Source organism: Serinus canaria, chromosome 5 (assembly GCF_022539315.1).
Source record: "Serinus canaria isolate serCan28SL12 chromosome 5, serCan2020, whole genome shotgun sequence".
In the NCBI taxonomy this organism is placed as follows: Eukaryota; Metazoa; Chordata; class Aves; order Passeriformes; family Fringillidae; genus Serinus; species Serinus canaria.
In genome coordinates, this window is record NC_066319.1 from 1,783,594 (window position 1) to 1,811,387 (window position 27,794).

At 38.4% G+C, this 27,794-nt stretch overlaps 1 protein-coding gene across 5 annotated transcripts in view; it reads left to right on the forward strand.

Annotated features, from left to right (window-relative positions):
- The first annotated feature begins 3,221 nt into the window (after positions 1–3,221).
- Positions 3,222–27,794, forward strand: part of DNAJC24 (DnaJ heat shock protein family (Hsp40) member C24) — a 33,303-nt gene continuing 8,730 nt past the window's right edge. For 2 of the 5 annotated variants that reach the window (XM_050975824.1, XM_018921966.3), the window contains exons 1-2: positions 3,222–3,349; positions 4,493–4,660. In XM_050975824.1, coding sequence (XP_050831781.1) covers positions 4,568–4,660 — 93 coding nt within the window. In that variant the 5' untranslated portion in view covers positions 3,222–3,349; positions 4,493–4,567. Of the gene's footprint in view, positions 3,350–4,492; positions 4,661–24,021; positions 24,226–27,794 lie in introns of those variants that run through there. The other 3 variants (XM_050975825.1, XM_050975826.1, XM_018921967.3) reach the window with 3 other exon arrangements.

Consider the following 27,794-nt stretch of genomic DNA (forward strand, 5'->3'; position numbering starts at 1 on the left):
GGATGTTTCAGTTGGTCCATCATTTGTATTCATCTTTTATTGCAGTACTAGAAGCACACACCAGCTAGTATCCAGTTAAATCTCTAAATAATTCTCCTATAACCATTCTAGGACTCTGCAGTTAAATCTCTAAATAATTCTCCTATAACCATTCTAGGACTCTGCAGTTAAGTCTCTAAATAATTCTCCTATAATTCTGTGACAACACAGCCCAATGTTATATGACATTCTTAAGAAAAGCATCTACTAAAAAATTAAATGTTCTCACAAAAATGTCTGAAACCACCAACTTACATCTAAAGTCTCTTGAACAAGAGAAAGAAACTTTTCACCATATCCAGGTGTCCAGCTCCAGTGACATGCACAGCACCTAATTAGAGATAATTAAGCAAGCCTGGTTTCTTACAGAGTTGTCTCATATCTCCATCCTGGGACAACAGTCCCAGAGTTCCTGCTCTGTCTCCACTCCTCCTGGACTCTCCTGGCACTTACCTACTCTTATTTTTTTTTTTTTTTCAATTGTTTTTTTGCTTTCAGAAGGGGAAAAAAGCAGCACAGCTCTGGCTGCACTGAGCTGTGTGCTGACTCACCAGCCAAAGCATTTGTTCTCAGTCTGGCTTTCCCTCTCCCCTAAATACCCACTCCCATTTAACACATCTTGAACTGAGGTAATTTTTATATCTCTAGGGATGAAAGATTATCAAATTGCCTTGAGACTCACCAACAGCTTCACAAGTCCTCCCAGCCAGTCAGGGCATGATTAGCTATGGCAGACCAACCCATATTTAATACAAAATATTCATCTTTGCATGACTTAAACATGCTCAAGCTCTTAAATGTATTAAAACTTAATCAATATTCAGTGCTTATTTATGATGCAGAAAGAGGTTCAAATTAGATATTATGGCTTCTGAAACTGGGCAGATTAAAAGAGAAACTGAGACAAAAAACTGTGACATCACGGTCAGTGGTGCATGAACACCAAACTGTTCTGTTAAATATTACAAATATTTATAAATATTTATGTATTTATATATATATAAACACAATATAAAGCCTATATTCTTTTACTTTGGCATGCTGAACATGCACAGAAAAGAACAAGTGTTTCACTTCCAAAATTGTTCCACTGACTCCTGAAATAATTCCTTAACATGTACAGATAATTTTCTATTTATATAATAAAGTTATATATATTTATTATATTTTATTAATAATAAATTTATATAAAATTATATATTTTAAAGGTGTAATTTATATATATATAATTTCTATTTAGATTTTTCTATTTCTGTATATTTTCTATTTTCTCATTACAGATAAACAGTTGTTCACAATCCCTCAAACAACTCTGTGTTTCAAATACTGTATGAGCTGGTACCAATCCTATCCCGATTTAAAGCTGAAAAAAACCTCAGTATGCAACACTCAGGAGTTTTTGGCATAAAGGATAAACAATAAAGGAAATTGTATCTAGTCTTCAGGAGGATATTAACCATTTTTGGTGAAAGCACGGGTGTAGTGACCAATCTCCAGGACAACACCACATTTTTAAAAAATTTTCAAATTTTTTTTAAACTTTTTAAAAACCACACCAGCCCCAGTGAAGGAGCAGCCACACAGAACCACACTGAAATCTTTGTCCAAGAAGAAAATTCTCATTTCAAAAGGGACCCTGACAACCAGAATTTCAGGACTTTTGTGGGTCACAGTGACCCCCAGATGTGTTAGAAAGTCTCTTTTCTCAGCTTCACAGTCGAAGACGGAGTCAGAACTCTTCTATTCTCATTCTCAGGGTTGTTTATTGTTCCTTATCTATAAAATTCTTTCTCTGGCTTGCTACAGTCTGTTCAGCAGGTCAGACAGAGGCCCACATTGATTGCCCTCAGGGTGGTGTTATCTTTTTATACTAAAAACTACATGTACATTATTTCCAATAACTTCCCAATACCTATCACCTATGTTAGACACTGAGGTTTCTACTTTAAACTAATCTAAAAGTGCCAACATCACAGCAGAAGATGGAGGCCAAGAAGAAGGAGAGAGGCTGGACATGCTTAGATTCTTCTATCTTGCCTCTTGAACCCCCATTCTAAAAACTCTAAAAATCTACTTTTTTCACTCTGTGACAAACTAACTATTATTCTACTTAGACTTTCGTGGCTTGCAGATCCTCATATAAGGTTGGTAATTTTTTCTATGGGTCACACAAATCAGACAAATCAGGTGTTGAGTGGTTTTGCAGATCTGATGTTTTCCCACCTTAAACCCTAAATAAATCCTGCACGTTTCCCACCGAAGCCCAGCTGTCCCACTCTGCTCTGTTTGATGGGAACGATGTGCCAGGAATGCTCCCTGACAGCGCCTGTCCAGCTCAGCTCAAACACTTCAAAGGGTGACAAAAGGGACAAGGAGTGGCTTTAATTCTAAACTTCCACATCAAAAATATTGTCACAGGCTGCATGCCATCCATTTAAAAGTGGAGTGTGAACTGAGTTTGCCTGGAGAAATGTTTAGGGATTTTGCTAGCCAGTTTTGCTTAAGATTCCAAAAGCTGAAGACTACAACATCCACCTAAGTTTTTGGAGGGATTTTATTGGGTTTGGGGGGGGAGGATGGTTTGGGTGTTTGGGTTTTTTGTTTTTGTTTGGGTTTTGGTTTGTTTTGTTTTTCTTGGGGTCTTTACTTGTTTGCTTGTTTTAGGGGATGGTTTGTTGGTGTTTCGTTTGTTTTGGGGTATTTTTTTGCGGTGGTCATGGGGTTTTGCTTGCGCTGTTTTCTTAGGGGCGGCTGCGGGTGTAAGGCTTTTTGTGTTTTTCTTTTTGTTGGTTTCTAATGAGGAAACGTCTTTACATCATTAAAAACCTGCGTCCAGAGCTTGACTTTTTTTTTCACCAAGAGCACGTTCTTCCTTCTCCTTCGGCACAAACATCCCACAGAATGAAGAAACCACGGCCCCACTCCGGAGCCAAGGCGGGCAGCCCGGGCTGCCGCGCTCCGCCTGCGGGGCCGGGCGGGAGGCGGAGTCCCTGCGGGGAGAGCGGCTGCGGGGCTCGCACAGCGAGCGAAGGGCAACGGGACGATGCCTCCAGCGGTGTCTCCTCGGCGCGAAGCCCCGACAGCCGGAGCGCGGAGCCGGGCCGGGCCGGGCCGGGCCGGGCCAAGGAGGCGCGGTCGCCATGGAGACGCGTTGGGCCGCGCTTCCTGCCGGTGCGGCGCCACTACTGCCCGGCTGGAAACAGCCGAGGCGGCGCCGGCGGAGCTGCAGGGCGTAAAGCTCAGCGGGGGAGAGGAGGGTGTTTCCCGCCGGACGAGTTAGGCATGCGCTGCCATGGATGGTGCGGGGCAGGTGGGAGCGCAGGGCGGCCGCGGGGCCGGGGAGGGACCGAGGGGTCTGGGCTGGACCGAACCGGACCGGACCAGACCGGACCGGGAGGGGGATTACGGAGCTGCGGGGAAGGGCGGCGGGAGGGCTCCGGCAGTGCTGTGCGAGGCCGCGGCCTGGGCCGGCCTGCCGCGGCCTCCCCGGTGCCGCCCGCCGCGGTTGTGCGGGGAGCGGTGCCGGAGAGCGCGGCTCCGGGGCGGGCAGGACGGGACCTGTGCTGTGCCCCGCACCACGAAGCAGTTTTAGTGCTGAAGTGGGGGAAAAAAAAACCCAAACCTTTTTTTTTCCTTTTTTTGTTTGTTTCAGAATTAATTTATAGTTATAGAGCTTGTGTATTTGCAAAACTCTTACCTACTGGCAAGAGTAGAGTGTTCTTCTTGGGATTCCAGCACACCTAAGAATGAATCTGCGTGAAGCTCAAGCATTGCCATTCTGTTACTGGCTCTTCGTTCTCTTGTTTATTTTTTTTTTCCTTTCTGGGTCATTAACTTGATGAAAGATGTCCAGAATTAAAACCCGCATTACTAGTTAGGTTTTGCATAGTGACCTGTGCCAACCCGGTATGTTTTGGTTCATTTCTGTTTATCTGTTTTCACGTGCTCTCCTGCTTTAAGAAAGTTGACTTCCTACTCAGCAGGACGAAGAAAAAGTCATTTTGTAAAAACAAACACACACCTTTTCTTGTGTTTTCTTGCATGGACCTTATTCCCATTTTGAAAAATGTCACACTTTTCTGTACTTCATGTTTTTATGTGTTAAGTATGGTATTGCTTCAAAGTCAAAAGTTTGCTTTAAAAAGTGTCTGTATAAAAGGTGTGTCTGTAACCTGGGGTGTTTCTAAGCAGTTCATTTTACATACAAAATGATTTTTAAAGAAGTATGGGTGGCTTCTGAACAGGATATGCTGAGGCACTTGGATAGGAAACAAGATTTCACATTTGACAGGCTGTGGGATGGAATGGCCATGTGAATTTAACTTTTTTTGCACAGTAGTTCTCATACAATGGTGTAGAGGTGCTTGAGGGGAACAGTCAGTTCTGTGATCCTGCAGTTTGCCATATCCTTGGTTTTTTTTTTTTTTTTTTGCCTTTTCTGTTTCTCTTCCAGGTTGTGATTTCATGGATTTGATTTTCTAAGGCAGTGCTGAGGAAGGGACTACAAACCCATCAGGCCTTGGAAAGGATGGAGCAGAAGGACTGGTACAAGGTCCTGGGGGCCAAACCTTCAGACAGCCCAGCAGAACTGAAAAGGAAATACCAAAAACTTGCTCTGTTGGTAAGGCTGGATTTGGTCTTTGGGATACACTGATGGATTTCTTGCTTCTTTTGTGCCAGGGTCAGGATTAAATGTGTGAGAAGGTATTTCTTGTCTGGACTCAGATGTTTATGGGTTCTTACTCTACAGTCTCACAAGCTGTGAGTTCTACAGCACTTCACTCTAACAAACTGAAAATGGAGCCCCATCTCTCTCTCTACAAGGCCTTTTAAGGATAAACTCCAATTTAGAAATGGCACCTAAATTATTTTTACTTTTAACCCAATAACCAACCATGCAATGTGGGCTTTTCTATCCAATTACACAAACCCACCCAAACCCATGGAGAAGAAGGTGAAGGATCAGCCTCCACCCTAAAACCTCCATGTTGTTTTATATATATTACCATATTCTAAACCCTTAAACTCTAAGTTTCCGACCCTGTGATATCACACATTTCCAATGCCACACCCACAATCCCAGTTCTGTCATTCCATTTTGGAAGCCTTCTCCACAGCCTCAGGTCAAATGCAGTGCTCTCTTGAGGATCTGTGCCTTTCAGCACACAATGTCTAAAATTCTCAGCATCTAGGCTTCCAACAATACACCCAAGTCATTTTTATAAACCAATAAAGTAATAGTTGCAGGCTTTGTTTTTGCAGTTTTTGTGACTGATCAGATGCAACCCTTGAGTGCACAAAGCAAAAAAATAAGTTTCTTTCTTAATAGTCAGCAGTAATGAAATAAAAAATGAATAGGAGGAAAATGTGTTCATTTTATTGGAAAGCTTCTGATAAGTTTTTGTGGAGTTGTATTCTTGGTCATGCATCAAGACTTCACATTCACATTCTGTGAATTCCCCTAATTTTTTCTGCCCTGCTGCTCTATGTCCGTGAGAATCTCAGAGCTTTACCAGATTATTTGTGTGATTCTTGGTTATTCTGTTTTACTCCCTCCCTTGGATTCAGGCATTTTCCTGAAAAAGTGCTCTGCCTTGGGTTTCTGAGGAAAGTGGGGTGTCTTTTTTGGTACTGTTGACTCTTTTCAGCTGAATTTGATAGACAGATAGAATTCCCAAGGTAACTAAATTACTGTTTTTTAAAAGCTGGTGACTTGATAGGGAAGAAGAAAGGCAAGCAGATCTCAGTTTTTGTAGAAAAACTCCCTTTTCTGGAGGAAGCTGCTAGCTGGGTTGCCAGTATTGGCAGGGTGTTTGTTGGAGCATGTGCATGGCAGATCTGAAGTGGTTTGAGATGTCAAAATGAATGTGATAAGAAGATGGGATGTTTAAGGGAGATAAAGAGAATGCCAATGACCAGGAGACTGAGTTTTGTTAGAGTTGAAGTACATTCATGGGTTTGGAGGGAAGGTTGTTAATTTTTATTTCTAATCACTCTAAAAACAGTTTTAAAGTTTGGTCATTCCACCAGTATGTTCCAATTTTGCACATCTTGGTATCCTTCAGCAGGATTTGCTAGGCACCCCCTCCTGTACCTCTCTTCCTTCCCAGTGCCTCCTGTGAGCTCATTTCTTTGCCTGAAACTGATTCTGTACTTAGCCTTAAGTTCTACACCTGGCAAGATGTTTGTGTGCAGATTCTGGACATAAATCCTTTGGTTCTCATTATTAAACTTTGATTATCCTAACTTAGGAGAGGGCTTTGGAAGCCAGGTTTCTTAGTTCTATTTTGAATAGAAATCATTGCTTTCTTGGACCTCCTTATGGTTTTGTTCTATTGAATTGCTGGTAAAATGTGAGTAAAAGATTAATAAAGGTCTGTTTGTTCCTAGTGGTGGTCAGGGGACCATGGTGTAAAATACCTCTTCTGTCCAGGTGGGGCTAATTTAAACTGAATACTGTAAAATATATTTGCCTATGAAATGATGTATAATAATGGAATTAAAATTACAGGTGTTGTTCAGAGCTGTTACAGAGGTGAAGCTTTCGTAGTCCCTTTCTTGTATGAAGTTTTTACAGTTGTGTTATGGAGCTGTACTTCAGTGTAATGTCATGTCATTGTTTTGGGGTGTATGAAGTGAAAATTAGCAAAGTTTACAGCTGTGTGTCTACATCTCTAACTGTAGTTTCAGAAGATTAAAGTATTGGTTCAATTCACAAGCATTTCTTTATCACCTGTGTATGCCCAACCTGATTGGTTAGTGCTCTTTATTTGAAAAGTCAGTGAGAAATGGTAGAGAAAGTGAAGATACTTCTTTTTGTTTTTCTTTTAGTGTCTGTGATGGATCCCTCTGACTAAAAAGAGATATTTACTGATGTTTATTTGGGAAAACACCTACAAGGCAGATCTGCTGACTGTCTGTGGTTGTTACCATATGTCCTGCTCATCTTTTAGCTGAACTGTTACAGGTTCTGCTTGATGCTCTCCATCCTGATGCAGCACTCCCCAGTCACTCTGGGCTCCTTAAAGCATGGTGCTGATGAGAATACCAAGGTTTTTATGCACCTCCATAGGCTGTAGGAGAGACTGGAGGGCACAGCACGTATCTTCTCTTAGTTACAGTAGGAAGGTGCCTCGGTTGGAAAGGTTCCATGGCTGGAAAAATTGTAAGACATTGCTGAAAGTCTGCCATGGCATGTTAACACAGAAATGTTAACACATGGCATGCGGACTTCCAAATATTGGATTTATCAGGGGAGTGTTGCTGAATGTTGGTTTTATCCTGGTGCTGTTCCCTAGTCATCCACTGTTCCCTGTTAGTGAGAAGTACAGCCCTGGCTGGATCTGTTGTGTCACCTTCTGTGTCCTTTCAGATGAAGTCACTCTCTGCTCCCCAAACTGTGGTAACTTCTCTGCTCCAAGTGCCCAGCTGCTCCTTGGGCTCTCTGCTGCAGCTGGTACAAGTGGCACTGCTATTGCCAAGGGCTGCTTGCAGCTACATGCAGCTTTTTAGAAGCTGGAATAAAAGATTCAAATAAAAGATTCCATGTCAAATTTTATGGTCAGTGCAGAATGGTTTCCAACTTTTATGTAGCTGCAGAAGTTAATCTCCTGAAGGATTATGTTGTGTTCATAGCCTTAAGTCCAAAGGTGTGGAAAGTGACTTGCATGTTGGAAACCAGCTGCAATTAATGTGACATTGATTCTGAAATCATGAATATTCTGATCACACTTAGCATCAAGCAGAAGAGATGGTGGAATTTCTTTTATAAACATAATTCTGCTCTTAAAATAAAAATGGCAAATCTCTGAGTCCAAGCCTTTTTTGAGTGATCCCCAATGCTTCATGTTGAGCATTTGCTTTTTGCCATCTGCTATTTTCTGTATTTGTCAACACATGTATGCTTAGCATCTTGAAGGAACAGGCAGATGTAAAATTTCCAAAGCTAAAAAGAGTTGGAGATCTTGCCATATGTCATCCAAAAGATGAATATAATTGCAGCTAAATCTCAGGATTGACCTTAATAATACAAAGTAGTACACAATTAAGAGTGATTGAATTGTAGCTGTGTAAGAATGACTTCATCAGGGCAAATTTGCTTAAAACTGGTGAATTCTTAAAGACAAACCCCTTTTTATTAATTCTAACAAATTGGCGATGGAAAAGGTTAATAACCCAGAAGGAAACTGTATGTAGAAACCCTACTGGAGGGAATATATTTTTCTTTACTGCACTTAAAAATACATTTTTTTAATTTGGTCAGGTCACAACATGTATGCAAGTGAATTATTTTACTATAGATAATATCAGTTCACTCCTTAAGAATAGTACTAATTTGATACAGAAAATGAGTTTGGGCTAAAACTAGGGACTTTTTTTTCCTGCCACACCTGATTATTTAAGTATCTTATAAAATTTCCTTGAGACTTCATTTTTTTTCTAATAATTCTTGTGTACTTAGGTGACTCTGATAAGTGGATCATCTTAATACTCTATTACTGTAAGGATCAGCAGCAGCTGAAGATGATAGACTTGAGGCCCAAGATGCAATGGGCCATTATCAGTTCTATATAAAACTTACTTTTACAAGAAAATAAAACTTCTGTGTATGCAGGTTCATACTCTGGCACACAGCTCCAGCCAGTAATTCGGAAAGGAGAAAAAATGTGAGTGCTTTGAAACCAGCAGAGATTCCTTGGCTGAGTCTTACAAACTCGTGCTGAAATGCTTTCTGAAGCACAGAAGAATTGTAGTTCCCATTCTCTGAAAGGAATCCAGCAAATTCTGAAAATTAATATCTTGCTGAAGTGGTAGGAGTAGATCTTTAATCTTCTGTCCTCAGAACGTGCTGGTGGGTTTGAGCTATTTGGGATCCACAGCCTTTTATCCCCAGTTACATACATGTTGGTTTCAGCAAGGTGATTTCTTAAATGGATAAATGGGTTTTGTGCTCTGTGCTTGGTTTTTTTAAGGAATCCATTCAGCTTTTAGGAAGGGCAGTGCTTATGTTCCATTTCCCAATGTGTATAAAATCAACAGAAGATAAAATTAGAGCAACAGAAATAGGACATCCAGGGGACTCACACATACACACCCCTGTCTTCTTATTTTTGGCACAATTTTTGCATTTGCTTTTGGTCTAGCACTTTGTTGTCAAATAATAAGTTGTCAGATTGTTTTTGAATTTTTATGTAGCTGCTTTATATCTGAAAACTGCTTTTCACCAGGAATAAAGTCACCAAACCCATAAGCTTTGTCTAGCTAAAAATCAGGTGTCTGTTCCTGTTGATGCTGATGATATTATAGGATACCTTTCAACTGGAAAAAAATTATTGTGCAAGAAAATTATATGCTGCTGTTACAATGTGTGCCCTAATCTTAAAGAAAATCCATGTAATTTGAGCAGGCAGTAGCAAGAAGCTCTTATTTTAATATGGTAAGGAAATAAAATATATGTGCCACTTACAACTATGTGCCACTTAACACAGAGTGCTACAAAGATTATCTTTTTTATCAAAAGGGGTGGTGTGTGTATAAATACGAAGTGTTCAGGTGCTTACTTGATCTGTTTGAAAGAGTAGAAGATTTGCAAACAGAGCATCAGGCACAGGTGAGAATGACTCTCAGCAACAGAAAACAAGGAAATTAACAGAAATTTAATTTAATGAGGCAAAATTACTTCAAGAAGAGTTTATTCCATGGAACATGTTTAAAGGAAAAACATAAGATTTTCTGAAGAGCAAAAGCTCTGTTACTGATTTCTGTACTCATCTGAATTCTGCAATCACAAGAAGTGCAGAGGGTGTCATACATGTAAAGTTAAAGAGCTGCTCGTTCTTTTCTTGTGATTGTTCTTTTTACGTTTGTTGCAAGGTAAATTCAGTATTACTCCTGAAAGGACCTGCCTACTGAGGAACTTCATGCTGGGTTTAAGTTGAGAATTTGAAACTTGAAGATGAAAACACTTTGAGTTTTGTATTGGAAGTCTGATAATAGTGCTTTTCATGAGATTCAGGCAGTGTAAGTATTCCCCTTTCAATATCCTTGGGCAGGTGTTTTTTTTTTTTATTTGCATAGCAGCACACTTGTTAGAAGCCTTTAAGAGATCATCATGCTTAGCTAATTCTAACTTCACCTAACTGGTAGAAAATGGATTTGTAATTTGACAATATAAACAGAACAAGTTCAGTGGAGTTAATCTAATAGCTACAGAGGGAAAGATAAGCATCAAGTTTAACACAAAGGACTATTGTTTCAATGCTCAGGGTGGATTTACTCTGAGCTGTTCCCTACATCTCATCTATTAATTACCACTTAAATAAAAAGAAGGGGACATGTTTTCAACTTGAGAAGTTGATTGTTAGCCTAGGTAGTACCAAGTGAAGCTCAGTGCTAGAGAAGTCACTAATTCAAACAGCTTCATTAGCCAGGTCATGGTCCTGCTGCTGTTTAAACTGAGTTATGTGATTTATTCACCTGACTCTGGTGTTGGTTTTTGTTTGGTTGACATTGTAATGTGTAATGATTTTTTAAAGATGCAGGTGAATTTTAACAAGTGCCTGGGGTGTGAATATCCCTGCAGAAGAAGTTTTGTCTTTAACTTGCTTAGAATGTGAGAACCAAATAAGCCAACAATAGTGCATTGCTTATTCAGGCAGTTCAGCCAGTTCTGAAAGTAATGTTAGTTTTTTTATTATTATTTCTAAATTTCATCTGGGTTATTGTCTACAGTTCATTTCTTATAATGAGCAGCTTCTGGTACCTCACCCTCTGTAGATTTATGGTTCATACACAACAGAATGGGCACCAGGCAATTGAAATGGGAGATTTGGCCAGTATGTGCTTGGCCTTCGATGTCTTTTGTGCTCTGCAGAGGAATCTGATGCCTCTCTTGAACGCTTTGTGCCCTGGTTATGTAAGTTATTCATTGTAACATATATTTAAAAAAGGATCTATACTCTGTTTGGTAGACTTTTTGTGAAGGGTGTTCAATACTCACACATATTCACTATGTCCTGAATCAGTATAAAATAAAAATTCTGATCAAAAATAAAATCTTTAGTGGTTTATTAAATGCCATAAAGATACTTCTTTAATATTTGCAGGTGTTCTTCCAGCATTTTTAAGTAATTTTGGGCAGTCTGCTTTTTATCTCATTTCTAACGAGAGATGTTTGAAATAAAAATCACTTAGAAAAAGATACAAATTAAGGCACAAAGACGGAGGCTACAAAGAGCAGCATAAAGCTTTTATATCACAAATGTTCTCGTTGTTCTGATGTTTGAGCAGCCACAGTCAAGAGTACCTTGAGCTGTTCAGCATTTCCATATCAGACCATGCACTCAGGTGTCCATTTCAGAAATTGTAAGCACTAGGTCGGTTATTTAAAGAAGCTCTAAGTCCAAAACAATGGTCTGGATGAAGGGTGATAAAAGTAGAATCAATCATGTTGCAATGGCTGTGTTTATATAAGGATCTCTTTTGGCTGTTAAACAAAATTGACCATGTTTGTGTTGAATCTCAGATAGTTATTACATTTTTTCACATATTGTCCTGTGATGTACTAACCTGTAAAATTCAGTTTTTGGGAGACTTGTTGAGTTTTTTATTATTTAAATAAATAATCTGTGTCTAATTTTGTCTTCTATTTGAAATACATAATAAAATTATTATTTTGTTTAAGCGACACATTCTCATGTTCCTTCTTTCCTCCATCTTTTCACACTTTGGAGTCAGAAAATCCCCATCTGAATGATGTAACTGTCCCACCCTCCATCTTCTCCTGGCCTCACTGCCTCACAAATGCTTCCTCATCTCCCAGTGAGCTCAAGTGCTCAGCAGACATGAGCTCATTGACATGATTTAATGCAGAAGTGAGTTCATGTACCTGAGTTCATGTATCCTTGCCTTGTAGGATACTTTGTGAGTAGCTTATTGCTCCAGAAAAAAAAAGTTCAGCTTTTTGTGCTCTGCCAGTCACTTGGATAAACTCTCTGTCGTTTAATTTTCAGTAAATTAAAGGTGATGTTTCAAGGCTGAAAAGTCAGTTGCCAGCTATTGACTGAGTGTTGTCCAACTTGACCCTTCATTGTTATTCCTACTACAATATCAATAATGAAAAAATTCAGTCTGTTTTGTTTGGATTTATGACCTAAGAATGTCCATAGTCAGCGAAGGTAAAGATGAATGAGTTTGCTGAGCAGCATCTTAGCTAAAACATTTTTCTTTCCTTGGCAGAACATTAGATTGTAACTCATGAGGTGTTTGAGGAGAGGCTGAGCAGGAGCTGCTCTTTCAAGAGGTTCTTACCTTCTGTCAGAGCAATCCAGGCTTGGCAGTGCCAAGGATGGGCTTGGGAGGGTTCTCCCAGTGAAACTCTGGAATGTGGGAAATGGGTTTGTAGGGAGTTCTCAAAAACTGACAGAAAGCTCCCAAAATGTGCATCTGTATGTAAACTTTGAGATAGAAATGGTGGCTTAGAAATGCCATGGAGTAGGACGGACAATGCTGAGAGAGAAATGGAAACACAAACAAGTTTCAAAGGATGGCCTTGCAAATAAGACTGGATACTCTGGAGAAACAGAACTATGAAAGATGCATTGTAGATGATTGGCTTTAAGGCATTTACAGCATGGTGTGGCAAAAGCTGACAGGCCAAGAAATACTTAGAGTGTATTGTAATTAGGAAATAATTGGCTGCTGATTGTGATGGTGTGAATTGTAACATCTGTGTTGTCTCACCCTTCACATGAGACTGAAATAGGAATACCAGTTTTTAAAACACCTCTCAGTTACCCCATCTCTGGGTTAGAAAAGGGTTAAATCCCCCACTGGAAATGTTGCTGTTGAAACTCAAGGGATGAAAACTCAGATTATTCCTTGCTGCTAAGCTTTGACTTTACCTTTCCATCTCCTCCCTTCTGAAATGGGGCAGTTGTGTAAATGCTGAGACTGCCTAGATGGAGTCTTATGAAATACCAGTCCCAGAGGTCAGTGGTGAATTCTGGTGAGTGAGCAGAATATTCTGGATATCCTGGATTCTCCCTCAAAGTTTGTCCCTTCAGCATTGTGGGGACATGCTGCCAAAGTTGTTTCCTTGCTGCAAATGGAGAAATTTGCCAAATCAAAAATCAGAAGTTAGATGAACAGCAAACTGGTGATCAGTCCAGGTAGGAACACATCCTTCAAGCCTATGAATAAATCCAATACAAATTAATTTCAAAGTGTGTGTGATTCCATAAGTTATGTTTGGAATAGTTCTGTCACTGTGGCTGTGAATTCTTGAAATAATGCTCACTTTTATTTATTGCTGCTGTTGTTAGGGGTTTTTTTCTGCTGTGTTTTGGGTTGTTTTTTGTTTTTTGTTTTTTTAATACTGGTTTTTACAACTGAGTAAATTCTGTTAATAAGTAGCTTTTAATGTCCATTTTAAACGTTATAATTCAGCAAGGGCCAAACCTGTTATTTTGAGATCTCAAATGGCTTCAAACACTGTAGGGATTCTGTATTGCTCTCAGAGATGGGGAAAGCTGAAAGAAATCGTTTCAAGTAAACAAAAAATCAAAACCTTGGTGTGCAAGTGGTGGAGTTCTGGTTGCTAATAACTCGTTTTTTAAAAGCCCTGTACTCTGCAGCTGAAGTGCCTTGGGGACTTGGATTATTTTGCATTATGCTTAAAGCTGGGAGGCTGTTTTCAGGTATTCCAAAAGAATTGGAAAATGAATGGGACACTTTGGTTTGGAATGCTGAGAGGATAGCTGTGGGTACCTGGCTTTGCCTGCAAAAGGGTTTGCCTCCCCAGTTTTTCAATAGTTTAAACAACCCTGCTCAGTTTGGTTATCTGGAGTGGGTTTTTGTTATTGTTGTGGTTGTTGTTTGTTTGGATTTTTTTTTTTTTAATAATAAAACAGAGGATTTGGGAGTTTGCTTTCACATAAAACTGTTTTCCTAACCATTTGTTTTTCTGGAGTTATTATATGACCAGGGCCACAATAATCCATGCCTAAACAACAGAACATTGTTCAATGTGAAATTATTGGTGTAAATTGTGAGCACAGGAGCCAGAAATTTAGAAAAAATCTGAAATTCCCTTTCTATTTTTACCTTTATACTACTGTAAATTTAAGTGGTTTTTCCCCCCCTTCATTCCTTTGCTGGTTTTTGATGGATTTTCTGTTTTTTCTTCTCCTGCTGTATGGTGTAGTTTTCAAAGGGCTTTTTGAAGTACCTCTTGAGGTTCTTGGGTCACTCTTCATTGGAAAATAAGGAGCCATGGAAAGAGAGGAAAATGAAAGAGAGTCTGTTTCTAAAAATGTACCTTTTGGTAACCATAGCTTCTGGTTTTTCTCCTCATTTTCATTAGCCAAAGAATTGTTTTCTTCTGTTTATACAAACAACAGTTGATATTCTTTTCCATCAATAGAAAGTGAAAGTTTTACACTTGATTTTTTTACTCTGAAGGGCTCTAAAGTAGCAAAGAGTGTGGAAGTTGAAAGTAGCAGGGTGATGCTACAAAGCAGTTGCATTTGAAGTAGATTTAAGCAAGATACCTTCAAAGAAAAAAAAAAAAAAAAAAAAAAAAAGAAACCCAGTGTGGAAATTAATGAATTTGTGGCAGTGTAATTTAGTCTGTGGGGGGTTTTTTTATTGCACTTTGAGGACTCCAGTAATTTTCAAGAGTTGGCTGCACTGGATTGATAGTCCCATCCTGTGTGTTCACTGTGCAGCTATCACTGAACACCCATTTTGTGTTCTGCATACCTGTTGCACATTGCTGTGTACATTTAATCCTAATTTTTTCTTTCTTTCTTTTTTTTTTTAAATTCTGTCTGGTTTTAAAAGAAAGGAATTTGGGTTGTCTGTTGGTGTTTTCTTTCAAAATTATGGGTAATGAGTAACTAAAATGTATGGGGAAAATTCATTTTACCTCCAGAGTACTGTCTTGGGGATGTTTTGCTGCAAATATTTGATTTACAGCAAGTACTTCCTTATAGTTACAGCTATAGCAACAACAGTGTTACCTGAAATATTTCTGTTCTGGTGGATTTTATTTGTCTCAGACAAAGGTGTAGGTGTGCTGTGCTGGATGTTGTGTGTACAGTGGTAATTTCCGGCCAGAAGGTTGTGGAAAAGATGAATAATGTGTGTAAAACATGCAAGCAGTGGAATATTGTGTGGGAAGATTGATACTTGCACAATAGTTTTGATCATGGCAGATTATAAGGAGGAAGAAGGGACAAGAGTGGGCACAACATTGTCACCCACATGTTCTATGAAAAATCCTTTCCTTAGGATTTTTCCTCCTGAGAAGCTGAGAGGCCTCAGGAACAAACTGCAAACAATGATTCTCTGCTGCTGTGGAATGCAGCAGGTGGATCTGGGATTGGTCTCTGTGGTTGTTTCTCATTAATGGCCAATCCCAGCCCAGCTGCCCAGACTGTCTGGGTCACAGACAAACCTTTGTTATTGATTCCTTTTCTATTCTTAGCCAGCCTTCTGATGAAATCCTTTCTTCTATTCTTTTAGTATAGTTTTTAATATAATATATATAATAAAATAATAAATCAGCCTTCTGAAACATGGAGTGAACTTTATCGTCTCTTCCCTCATCCTGAGACCCTTGTGAACACCATCACACAATTTCCACCAGCTAACTGATCAATGAGAAATGTTAGAAAAAAAAACCACAGAAGAGGTAAGTTCTAAGAGATGAGAAGGAAAGTGAAATAGTCATCCTGTATTTTTCCCCAAATGAGGAACATTTCCCATGAGAAAGACTTATCCTGGAGATGGGCAGTGCAGGCTGTCATTAGTGCCAAGGCTGGTAACAAAATCAGGTAGGGCAAGGCTAAAGCTGTTCAAAAGTTGTTTGTGTTTGGGGGAAGAAAGGAAGAAGAGATGGACTGAAGTAATGAATCAGGTAGATCTATCCCTTGCTCCTTTGTCCACCTGCCTTGGGACTGACATCCTCTGGGCAAGTCTGAATCTATGAAAAGATTGAATGTCACAGGGAGCTCCTCACTCTGCTTCTCCTCTTGGCAAGTGGAAGAGGAGACTCCTTGCAGTTCCCTGCTAACTTCTGCCCATTGAGTGAGCATGTTGCAAGGACTGGCTGGGGACTAGGAAGGCAAGGTTAGAACCTGGCACCGTCCTTTTCATGGAAGTGAACAACTTCCACATTTTGGAGAGAATGCTTTGCAACATCAGTGAAAATAAAAAAGCGCCTTCAAAGTCATCTTGGTTTGTGCTGGTTTGAGATAAAAGCACTCCTCTCTTTTTTTTCTTTATTTTATTTTTTCTTTTCTTTTTATTTCTTTTTTTCTTTTATTTTCCCTACTTTTTCTTTTTTCCTTTTTTTTTTCCTTTTTTTCCCTTTTTTCTTTTTTTTTTTTCCTATTGTTTCTTGCTCTGTGTACAAGAAAGTCTGCGATCCCGGCAGTTCAATTTAGGAAGACTTTTTTTTTTTTCTTTTCTTTTTTATCTCCTTTTTTATTTTTTTTTTTTCATATTTTTCCTATTTATTTCTTTCTTTGTGTGCAAGAAAGGCTGTGATCCCATCAGTTCAGTTCAGGAAGACTTTTTTTTCCTTTTTCTTCTTTTTTTTTCCTTTTTTTTTTTTTTTTTTTTTTTTCCTTTTTTTCTTTTTCTTTCCTATTTTTTTCTTGCTCTGTGTACAAGAAAGTCTGTGATCCCAGCAGTTCAGTTTAGGAAGACTTTTTTCTTTCTTTTTTTTCCCTTTTTTTTTCTTTTTTTTCCTTCTTTTTCCTATTTTTTCTTGCTCTCTGTACAAGAAAGTCTGCGATCCCAGAAAGAGGTTTTTTTTTTCTTTTCTTTTTTATTTCCTTTTTATTCTTTTTTTCCTATTTTTCCTATTTTTCTTGCTCTGTGTACAAGAAAGTCTGCAATCCCAGCAGTTCAGATGAGGAAGACTTTTTTTTTCATTTCTTTTATTTCCTTTTTATTCTTTTTTTTCAAATTTTTTCCCTATTTTTTTCTTGCTCCGTGTACAAGAAAGACTGCAATCCCAGCAGTTCAGTTTAGGAAGACCTTTTCTTTTTTCTCTTTTCTTTTCTTTTCTTTTCTTTTCTTTTCTTTTCTTTTCTTTTCTTTTCTTTTCTTTTCTTTTCTTTTCTTTTCTTTTCTTTTCTTTTCTTTTCTTTTTTCTTTTCTTTTCTTTTCTTCTTTTTTTTTCTTTTTTCTTTTTTTTTCCCTTTTTTTCTTTTTTTTTCCCTATTTTTCCTTACTCTGTGTACAAGCAAGTCTGCAATCCCAGCAGTTCAGTTTAGGAAGACTGCAGGGGATGGAGCAAATATTGAAGAAGATCAGTGACCTTTGTGGCTGGCCCTGGCCCCTCTGCTGGGGCAGTCCGAGGAACAAAGCCGGGCTTTGCTGTGCCCTGCTCAGCATTAGGTGGCAGTAGCGTGTTGTATTTGGCAGCTGCTTTGTCCTTGCCTTTTTCCCTTTGGTGTCTTCGGTGCAGTGCCATCAATGGAAGAAAGGTGTATTTGATTTCTCGCAGTTTTGATGAAATGCTGATTTCTGCTTTGGCTGTGGGGCCTCTGTCCCGTGTGCAGAGGTGGGATTGGAGTGCTAGGGTGTGTCCATGATTGATTTTCTGGTCTGTGGTACCTATCAGTGAAAACATTAAGCACACAATTCTGGTGATAAATATGCTGTTAATGCCAGCTGAGTTTAGTTCTGCAGCCCTTACTTCTCATGAGCTGTTATCACATCTAAACATAATACAGCCTGCTGGATGAAGTAGGTTTGGGGCTTTTTTTTTTCTTTTTGTCTTTATTCTTAGATAAAAAACAATCTTAGGCTCAAGAGAAAGTTGGTAAGGAACATAATTAACCTTTCAGCTCAGTGGTATTATTGTCACTGCAGGTCTTGGGCGAGTGCAGTTGCCTTGTGACCCTTCTGGGAGGGTGTTTCTTCCCTTCATCCTTGCTTCTCCCAGGTAGAGGATCTCAAGGATTCCAGAATGCTGTGTTGCATTGTATTCATTGGGCAGGATGATCAATTAATGGAAGAAGAGCAGGAAAGTGTTGACAGAACATGCTCCCTAATTAGTACCTGATGGACCATGTTGGCCACTGTGGTGTTGTCTCAGGGTGGCAACTGTACAAGACCTTTGGATGCAAAACAGACCTGTGGAAAAGCCAGGCAGGAAGTCTTCAGTGCTGAAATATTTCCCTTCCCACTGCAACCCTGGGGGCAGCTCCATCCTTCACAGAAGGAGCACATGCCCAGTTCTCAACCCTGTGCTTTGTCCATGCCTTGCTCTGAAGTCATGTAGCTTTCTGTTTGCTCAGATATTTTTTAATGGAAAAGCTACACCTCCAAATAGGTGTTCTTTTTTATTTTTTTAAAATAAAACTGTGTAGTAAGAGAGAAAGACAAGGGCAGCAAGATTTCCTGATGGCTCCTGTGATCAAATGGCAAGCAAAAGGACTCTTAAGTGAGGAGCACCACAGTGCTGGGTTTGGGTTTCACAGCAGGGCTCCAGTGTTTTTCAGGTGAAACTTGTGAATTGAAAGCACTTTGAGTCTAGGAAGGTGGGATGCCAGAATTATTTAGTTACTGGTAATGAGTGGGTTTTTCCCATTCGTTTTTATAAGTACATTGGTAATTAATTCACATTCTTCATTCAGAAGTTCCTCCTGCAATTACAGAAGTTTAATGTTTACATGGGTAAATTAAAGATCTTTTCTAACTCGTTTTCTCCTGCCTTTTAAACTTCTTTGTTTTACTGAGATAAACATCTTCCTGTTTCAGAATATTGAGTAAATAACCTCTCTTTTTTGTGTATTTTTTTTTTACCCTGCCCTAATTTTACAAGTTCAGCTGGTGAAGTTGGAAAATGGCTTCTTGCTGTGACCTTTCAGTGAGTGCCACAGGGTGGGGGCCAAGTGCACGTTGGGGACATTTTCCCTGATTGACACAGGTGGCTAAAACATGCTTTTCTTAGATTTTGTTAGCCAAAAGTTCAAATACTAGTTTAATAAATGAACTAAAAATGAATGATCATTTGGCCTGTGCTCTGCTTTAAAACCCATCCCAGAATGGATTGTGCAAGAAGAACAGTTGGGCCCTAGAGCGCAGCAGCCAGCGTGACAAAAACCAGAGCAAATGCTCATTTGGAGGCCTGGGTGCTCACCTAGGGCTGACATAGGCATGGAAAAGATATAATATATAAAATATATATCTATTATATATATAATTTTATATATGTTTATAATTTATACATATCATTTTATATAATAACATAAATTATAAAATATAGTTTATTATAAATAGAAATACATATAAAATATATAAATATAACATAATATATAATATTATCTATTATATAGAAGAACTAAAATATATTATATAGTATATATTGCATTGCATTATATATATATAAATATATATATTTATTATTTAATTTATATTTAATAATTTATTGTTTTATTAATAATAAATTTATATTTATTTAATAATTTATATTGTTATTTTATATATATTTCTATTTAATAATATATAATAAATAAATTATAAATAAATTTATTATATATAAATTTATTATTTAATATATATTTATATTTGTGTATATTATATCAATATATTAATCGTATGTTTATGATTAATATATATTTATGTATTATATGTAATACATAAAATACATTATAGACACTGTATATATTGCATTGTATTATATATTACATATTACATATTACTATTGTATATTATATATTCCATATTACAGATTATATTTTATATATTATATTTTATGTATTATCTTTTATATATTATATGTTATATATTATATATTATGTATAATGTGCATAATACATTTTTTATATAATACATATAATATATGTAATATATACAATGTATTATATATATTATAAATATAACATATATCATGTATAATAGCAGATCTGGGGTTAATTCTGATACAAGCTGATGGGGATTTGTGGCTGAAAGTGTTCAAGGTGATGATGGAGGTGAAATTAGCCAAGGTGTTAACTTGGGGTGCAATTACAGAGCTCTCAGAGTGTTGTAATTGCACTGTATGGTTCCTTCTCTGGGCTGTGTGCAGCAGGGAGGCTGCTCAGCTTTGCTTGTTGCTGCTTTATCAGCTGATCTGGAACTTTCAAGACATGCTGCACGATATGAAAATATTGCTGCAAGCCCAGCAATGGCAGTTCAGAACTGGAACTGGGCAGTTTTGGCAGGGGTTGGGGTGGTCAGGGAGCCCACTCTCCTACACCCTGTCTAACTCAGCTGGGAGTGTTTCAGATGCAGAAGTTTAATTTGTTTGATAGCTTTAAACATTAATTTATTGAGCCCCAAGGCCAATATAAACAGAATTCCTTGTTCCTGAGGGCTGGGGGCCTGGATCAGCCACATTTTAAACTGGCTGAGGACACAGATTTCTGGGTGGGTACCCTGGATTTAAAAAAACCCCAAAGCCAGTCTGAACTTTGCAGTGGAGGCAGGGATTTCCCAGCAGCTCTCACACTGATCTCTCCTGCTCACAGTTTGAAGCAAGAGTCCCTCTGGTGAGCACTTCTGGATCAAAGCAACAAAACTCCATCTCCAAATGTAATTTTAGAAAGAGGAGGAATGCTGCACTAGGCTTAATTGTCCAAATTTGATGCCAGAGCTCTGGGAAGATGAAGACTGAACAGAGTCTTTTTGTTGAGAGAAAAAAACTGAGTACAAAGGAAATGTCAGCCTACCATAATATTTTGATTTTTGAAATAATTTTAAATAGTTGTTGATTTCTTAGATATTTATTGATGTGACTTACATATTGTGGCCAGATTGAGAGATTTTGCTTTAGGAATTGTAATTGCTTTCTCACTAAAATGTGTCCTCATGGTCTGTAAATAACCAGAGAAATGGATGCAATTATATGACCCAATCCAGCCCTTGTTTAGCAGTTAATTTCTCCAGCTTTCTATGAGCATTTGTTCAGGCCTGCACAGATTTGGTTGTTGGTTTAAATCTAGCCAAGGCTGGTGGTGTCTTAATTGCTACCACAGAGCAGCCATTTGGCCTGTGTGAGATGGATGTTGTCAAGGTACCTTCTGCAAGGCAGACATTCATCCACTGGGAATGTATCAAGAAAGTTTTCATTAATTGGTCCCTTTGTTGGCATTTGTGGCAGAGCAGCCAAAAACTGAGTATGAACAGACACTGTGTCAGGGGGTGAGATTTATTGGCAAGTCTCAGTAAAAAGTGGTATTTACTACATATATTGTGAGCAGGGGGAAAGGAGTTTCCTCCTAAGAACAGGCTGGCATTAAATTTACTGAGGTGGGGTTTTTTTTGTCTAAGGCAGGGAAATGTAACAAGAATCCAGCCTCAGTCAGAAGTTAAATAGGAAATAGCCAGTTAATACTTTTCTGCTTAATGTTGGCTGTCTTGCAGCTTCTTTTTAATGTGATGTGAAGTGTTATGATGGGCTCTGTGACGTGCAGACAGATTCACATCGACCTGTGGATGTGTCAGATGAGAACACTTGACAGGTTTTGTCCTGACTTCATTTGCTTAACCTGTAGATAATGACAATTACAGCTGATAACGTGCACACGTAGAATAAAGCAGGACAAATGTTTTTAAACAGCTCCCAACTTCCAATAGCTCCCAGTTTCGGGATTTTTATGTTCATATTAATTTCTGCATTTTGATCTTGTTGCTTCATTAAAAGCAGGAACTTCATTGTATTGCAAGGAACACACTGGTACTGGTTTGTTCATTTTGTCTAAGTGCAGCATGTTTCATTTTGTACAGAGCAAGGCTGTTTGCATGAGGCTTACTTAAACCCATTTTAACTTTTTTTTTTTTATGCCATAAATAAAATAACAGTTTGGACTTAATACTCTGAGAGGCGGAAGTTCTGATTCTGAAATTCGAATATATTGCCTGTTGGATATTGAGCTTTGATAAAAGAATAAGTAGATTGAACCCCCTCATACTGATAATGGGATTCAAAACTGCTTGGTGTTAATCTGTGCAGCTCCCATGAGGAGTCAAAGTTTCATCCTCTTGGATTCCCAGCCCTGAGTCTGGCCATGTGGCTGGGCAATAATGGCTTGGGTTTCTCTCCTCATCCAGCTGCTTCCAATGTTTCCCCCATCCTTATTTTCTGTTCTGAGCAGCAGTGTCCAGCTCCTTGTGCCAGGACAGGGCTGTCAGTGCTGTGTCCTGCTCTCATCCTGTGTTTATCCAGGGCCACTTCCACCTCTGCCATTTCAGTCCATCCAACCCTTTGCACACCACTTTTGTATGGCTCAGATCTCTTCCGGCTGCAGTTTTAATTCAGTTCTTTCATTCATCAAAAATATGCCTGCACCAGATAGGTACAGTGTGTCAAGTTTGGATTGAATTTCTCTTCCCTGACCATTGCTGAGTGTCTTTCATCACTGCTTATTTTTTCATATAAATACACATCTTTTTTACACATTCCAGAAGGTGTTGTAGTGCAGGTTGTGAATTATTTTTTTTTTTTTTTAAAGTTAATTCATAGTTGGATGGAAATCACAATTCTCATTGCATTCCATGGATAAAATACTCTAGCTATAAAATACTCTATGCCTAACATGGTGATGGGTTAAGGATGCTGAGCTACTGAGTTAATTTGAGATGTTAATATTCCATCATTTGCTCTTGCTTAAAGGTCAGGTTTAGTCATTAGATGTAGTTCTTTCAAAGGTAGAAACACTTGGTGCATCTAAGTAATCCTCTGGTAAAATCCTCCTACTTGATTTACTCAGGGCACATCTCCAGCTTTAAATATATTATATCCCTTCTTCAAATATAGGCACACATCCCCTATGGAAATAGAGCAGGAATTCAAGACTTGTCTGAACTTGTCAGCTCAGTTTAGCAAGGTGATGCCATGAGGCTGTAGATGATTTCAGAGTTAAAAATCTTTAATAAATCAGGTTGTTTAGAAATTTACTGTGCTGTAAGTGTTGGTTTTCCTCACTACTTAATGATTACTATATGACTCATTATAGTAAGTCCAGAGTAATTTAACTTGAATTTTTGAGCTCTGGTGGTTTCATCATTGTTCTATGCCTGTCATTACTTTTGAATTTAGAACCTTATCCTATGGGGAAAAAAATCTAAATGGTGTCTAATAAAAATTCTAAATAATCCTCTTAGAAGAGAAGGTCAAGAATTTAATGCAGCTGCATTTGATTCATCCTTTTGATAGTACTTTTTATTTTCTGCTGAAGAGTTCTGCAAAAGCTTGACAACTTTGCAGAAAATATTGGACAGTAGAAAAGACAAAGCTGTAGAAGGTAGAGAGTACTCCTTAGTTTGATCCTGGATAAAAAATTAAAACTGATTTCTCTTCAGTTTCCTCAGACAGAAAAAAACAAGTTTACATTTTAAAGTGGCTTACTTCAAAGTTATGTCATTTCAGCAGGGAGGAGCTTTTTATAGTTATCTATTAAAATACACTGTAGCAGATTTATTTATTTTTTACTTACAACAAGTGATTTAAAATTTGGAAGCAGTAGTACCTTTCCTAGAAAATGAAGGCTCCTGGTTTGATGTACAGAATTAGGGATGTGCTGCATCTTTAGTTTTGGAGTGAATACCCTTTACACACAAGGCAAAATAGCCACAGTAATGTATTAATTAATTACTAAATGAGAAAGGATAGCACTTTTTAAACCTTTTCTAGATAAGCAGCTTTTTCAATCTGGTCTGTGGAAAAGCAGCTGTGAGTAAAAGTTTGACCACATTAAGTGGTCCCATTAAGTTGTGTATTCCACAGTTTGTGAGGAGATGACAAATCCAGTGTCAAAGTCAGGCCTGTAAAGCTCCCACTGAGCTGGATTCAGCTGATCCTCACTGGGTGCTGTCAATGTGTGTCTTTCATCAGTGCTTATTATTTAATAAAAATAATATTTTCACACATTCCAGAAGGTGTTGTAGTGTAGGTTGTGAAAATTGTTGTTTTTTTTTTTTAAGTAATTCATAGTTGGATGGAAATCATACTTCTCACTGCATTCCAGGGATAAAAATGTCTCCCATGCAAAACCATGACAATGAAGAGGGAAGAGGAGATCACCAAAATCCATCCATTTCACCTCCTGCCATAGAAAACCAAAGCCCCAGCTCTGCTTATGCATGCAGCTCCTCTGGAGAGGGAGCAGGGTCAGCCACAAGAATCTGGTGAGTGAGGGGAGGTCCCAGAAAAGAGCATGATTTGTGTCTGAAGGGAAAAGCTTTTCACAGAAAAGGTGACAAAGTTCTGGAATGGCTGCTCAGGGAGGTGGTGGAGTCCCCATCCCTGGGTGTGTTTAACAAAGCCTGGATGTGGCACTGGGTGCCAGGGTTCAGTTGAGGTGTTGGGGATAGGTTGGACTCCATGATCTTGAAGGTCTCTTCCAACCCAGTCATTCTGGGAATTCTGGGAATTCTGGGAATGCCCAGGGAGGTGGTGGAGTCACCATCCCCAGGTGTGTTTAGCAAAGCCTGGATGTGGCACTGGGTGCCAGGGTTCAGTTGAGGTGTTGGGGATGGGTTGGACTCCATGGTCTTGAAGGTCTCTTCCAAGCCTGAATTCTGTGAAGTGCTGACATCAGAGTGTTCCCTCTGAACTTCAGTACTTGTGTAAAGTCTGTGTCTGAGTGCCTAAACAGAGTCTAAAACAACTGGAGAGAGGACACTTTGCTCTCTTGGAGAGGGAAGAGCAGGGCAGTTGAATCAAGAGAGGATTTTTGCTGCAGACAAATTCCTGGATTTTGATTAGCAAGCTAGAGAGTGGGAAAATCAGTCAGTAAGAGCATAACAGTAAGCACATAAATCCAGATGAAATGGGGTCACTGGAATCAAAGAAAAGAATAAGAGGAGTATTAGAATAAAAGGGCTGATGTTTGAGGATTTTTCTTAGTGTAGATGTAGTTTGCTAAAGGCATGAGGTGAGAAAGGCCAAGAGAGGAAGGAGCAAACATGTTCAGAAGGCATGGAGACCAAAATGGAGAGCAATAGATAGATACAGGTGCATATTTTAATGAGTAGGTCCCCTACAATGGAGTTGATGAAATTGCAGTCTAACATAAAGATTGCAGATGCTGCAGAAGCTAAATTTTCCAAATCTGTAGGAAAGGAGTTAAGGGCTATGTGTTAAATGTGAAGAATAATTAATTTTCTGCATCAATTATTATTTTTCCACAGTACTTTTGTGGTGTGTGTCTTCCTGTATTTGGCTGTCTCCTTCCTGTATAGTTCAGAATAATTTCTCAGGCAGGGTTTTGGTGCAGCCAAGGGAAAGTGTGACCAGTGTGGCAGTGTTTCCTCAGCATTGTTGGCAGGAGAGAAGCCAGTATGCTTGGGTCTGCTTTGGGCAGGCAGGCAGGAATGTTTCTGTGTATTTCTAAGAAACTGATCTGAGAAGGTATGGACTTTGTGGCCAATCCAAATACCTAGCAGTTATCTATACAGAATACAATGACTTCATGCAGTGACCAAGATTTTTTTGGTTTTGTTTGCACCATTAGAATTTTGGCATCTTCAGTTGAAGAGATAGAAAAGGGAGGAATCTCTGTGGATCACAAGAGTTCTTCAGCTGTATTTTCAGCAAGTTATGAGGTAGTCTTCAGTCTTGAGTGCAGAGGGGACTTCAAGTGGAACAAAACCAGGATTTTGTACATATGTGAGGTTGGAGGGACATCCACCTGTGTGTGGAAAACACCTGAGGTGGAAGCATTTTGCTCAGCCATCCCTGCTGTTGTTGTGCAGGAGATTTGTGTGGTTAAGACCCATCAGTGCCAATGTCAGATCCATCAGTGAGCAAACAGACTCCTTTACATTTGGGATTTTGTCAGCTACACACATTACTAGTATTCTTTCCTTTCCAAAATGAATTACAAACTCAGAGAGATTAATTTAATCAGAAATCTGCTTAATCACTTATAGAGCAGGTATTGCACATCTTAAAATCTGCTTCACATTTCAGTGCCCTAGCTGATGTTGGTATAAAGGGCACTTAAAGCTCCAGAATAAGGGAAAACTTGGTCTGTGACAGAGTTATCTGCTGGTAGGCCTGATTATATTGGAACTTATATTATATTGATTATATTATATATTGCATATATATATATTATATTGATATTATATTATATTGTATTATATTATATTGATATTATATTATATTATAGTATATTATATTATATTATATTATATTATATTATATTATATATATATTATATTATATTATATTATATTATATTATATTATATTATATTATCTATATTATACTATATTATACTATATTATACTATATTATATTATCATCATATTATATATATTGATTATATTGGAACTTTCTCAGCTTAAATGCTGTTTCCTGTTGCTCCTTCACATCTACTGAGCAATTTAAAATAGCAGAAAAAGAGATTACTGGAGATGAATTGAAGCTACAGTAAGATGGAGCTTTGAGGGTTCCTTTTCAGTAGGCATTGGGACCACTCAAGTTAGAATCTGCACAAATGAGAAACAAAACCTGTTACCATTTTAATTATTATTGCCTGTTTTACGTGGGATTTCTTGAATAACTATGTCCTTGAATAATCATTTCTTAACTAAAATGACACAATTTTGTAGCCAGTGATCCATGATTTTAAGTATTTGGATGGGCTATTGATTCACTGAACTGGAAGAAATGAAAGATGTTCAGGCATATTTTCAAAAGTAGAATTACATGTAGTATAAATTATATTTGATCATGTATATTTTATTTACCATTTAAATCATAAAAAAAGCCAGGCACGTGTAATGCAGCATTCAGTTTATCTGCAATAGCTTTAACTAAACATTGGTGCTTGTCTATAAATCTGTGTTTATGTTTAAATATTTTTTAATTTTTATTTTTTAGTTTTATACCTGTTTATGTTTGTGTTTAAATATGTTTAGCTCTGTGGAGTGTCACAAGAGCTGCCAGCACTTCCTCTTGTCCCTGTGTCGTGGTCCCCTGTGTGTACCTATTTCTGTTTGTGCAAGTCACTCTCTAGGTAATTGTCCATAAGGCCAGTGACTGGTGCTTGTGTTTAAATCTGTCTTTATGTTTAATTTTTTTATTTTTAAATTTTAAATCTGTGTTTCTGTTTAAGTATGTTTTCTCCAGCACTTCCTCTTGTCCCCGTGTCTTGGTCCCCTGTGTGTACCTACTTGTGTTTGTGCTAGTTACTCTCTAGGTAAATTGTCCATAAGGCCAGTGTGTTTAAATCTGTCTTTATGTTTAAATATTTTTTAATTTTTATTTTTTAGTTTTAAGCCTGTGTGTATGTTTGTGTTTAAATATGTTTAGCTCTGTGGAGTGTCACAAGAGTTGCCAGCACCTCCAGCACCTCCTCTTGTCCCTGTGTCATGGTTCCCTGTGTGTACCTATTTCTGTTTGTGCAATTCACTCTCTAGTTAAATTGTCCATAAGGCCAGTGATTGGTGCTTATGTTTAAATATTTTTAATTTTTTTTTTTAATTTTAAGTCTATGTTTGTGTTTAATATGTTTAGCTCGTGGAGTGTCACGAGTGCTGCCAGCACCTCCCCTTGTCCCTGTGTCATGGTCCCTGTGTGTACCTATTTCTGTTTCTCTAGGTAAATTGTCCATAAGGCCAGTGATTCCATCAGCAAATTATCCAGAAAATGCCATCAGTGCACATGGTGACACTCGTGCCACTGGTGGCTCTGCTGCCCTTCCAGTGAGATAATTAAATTGGCAGGTTCCTCTTGTGACCGGCAT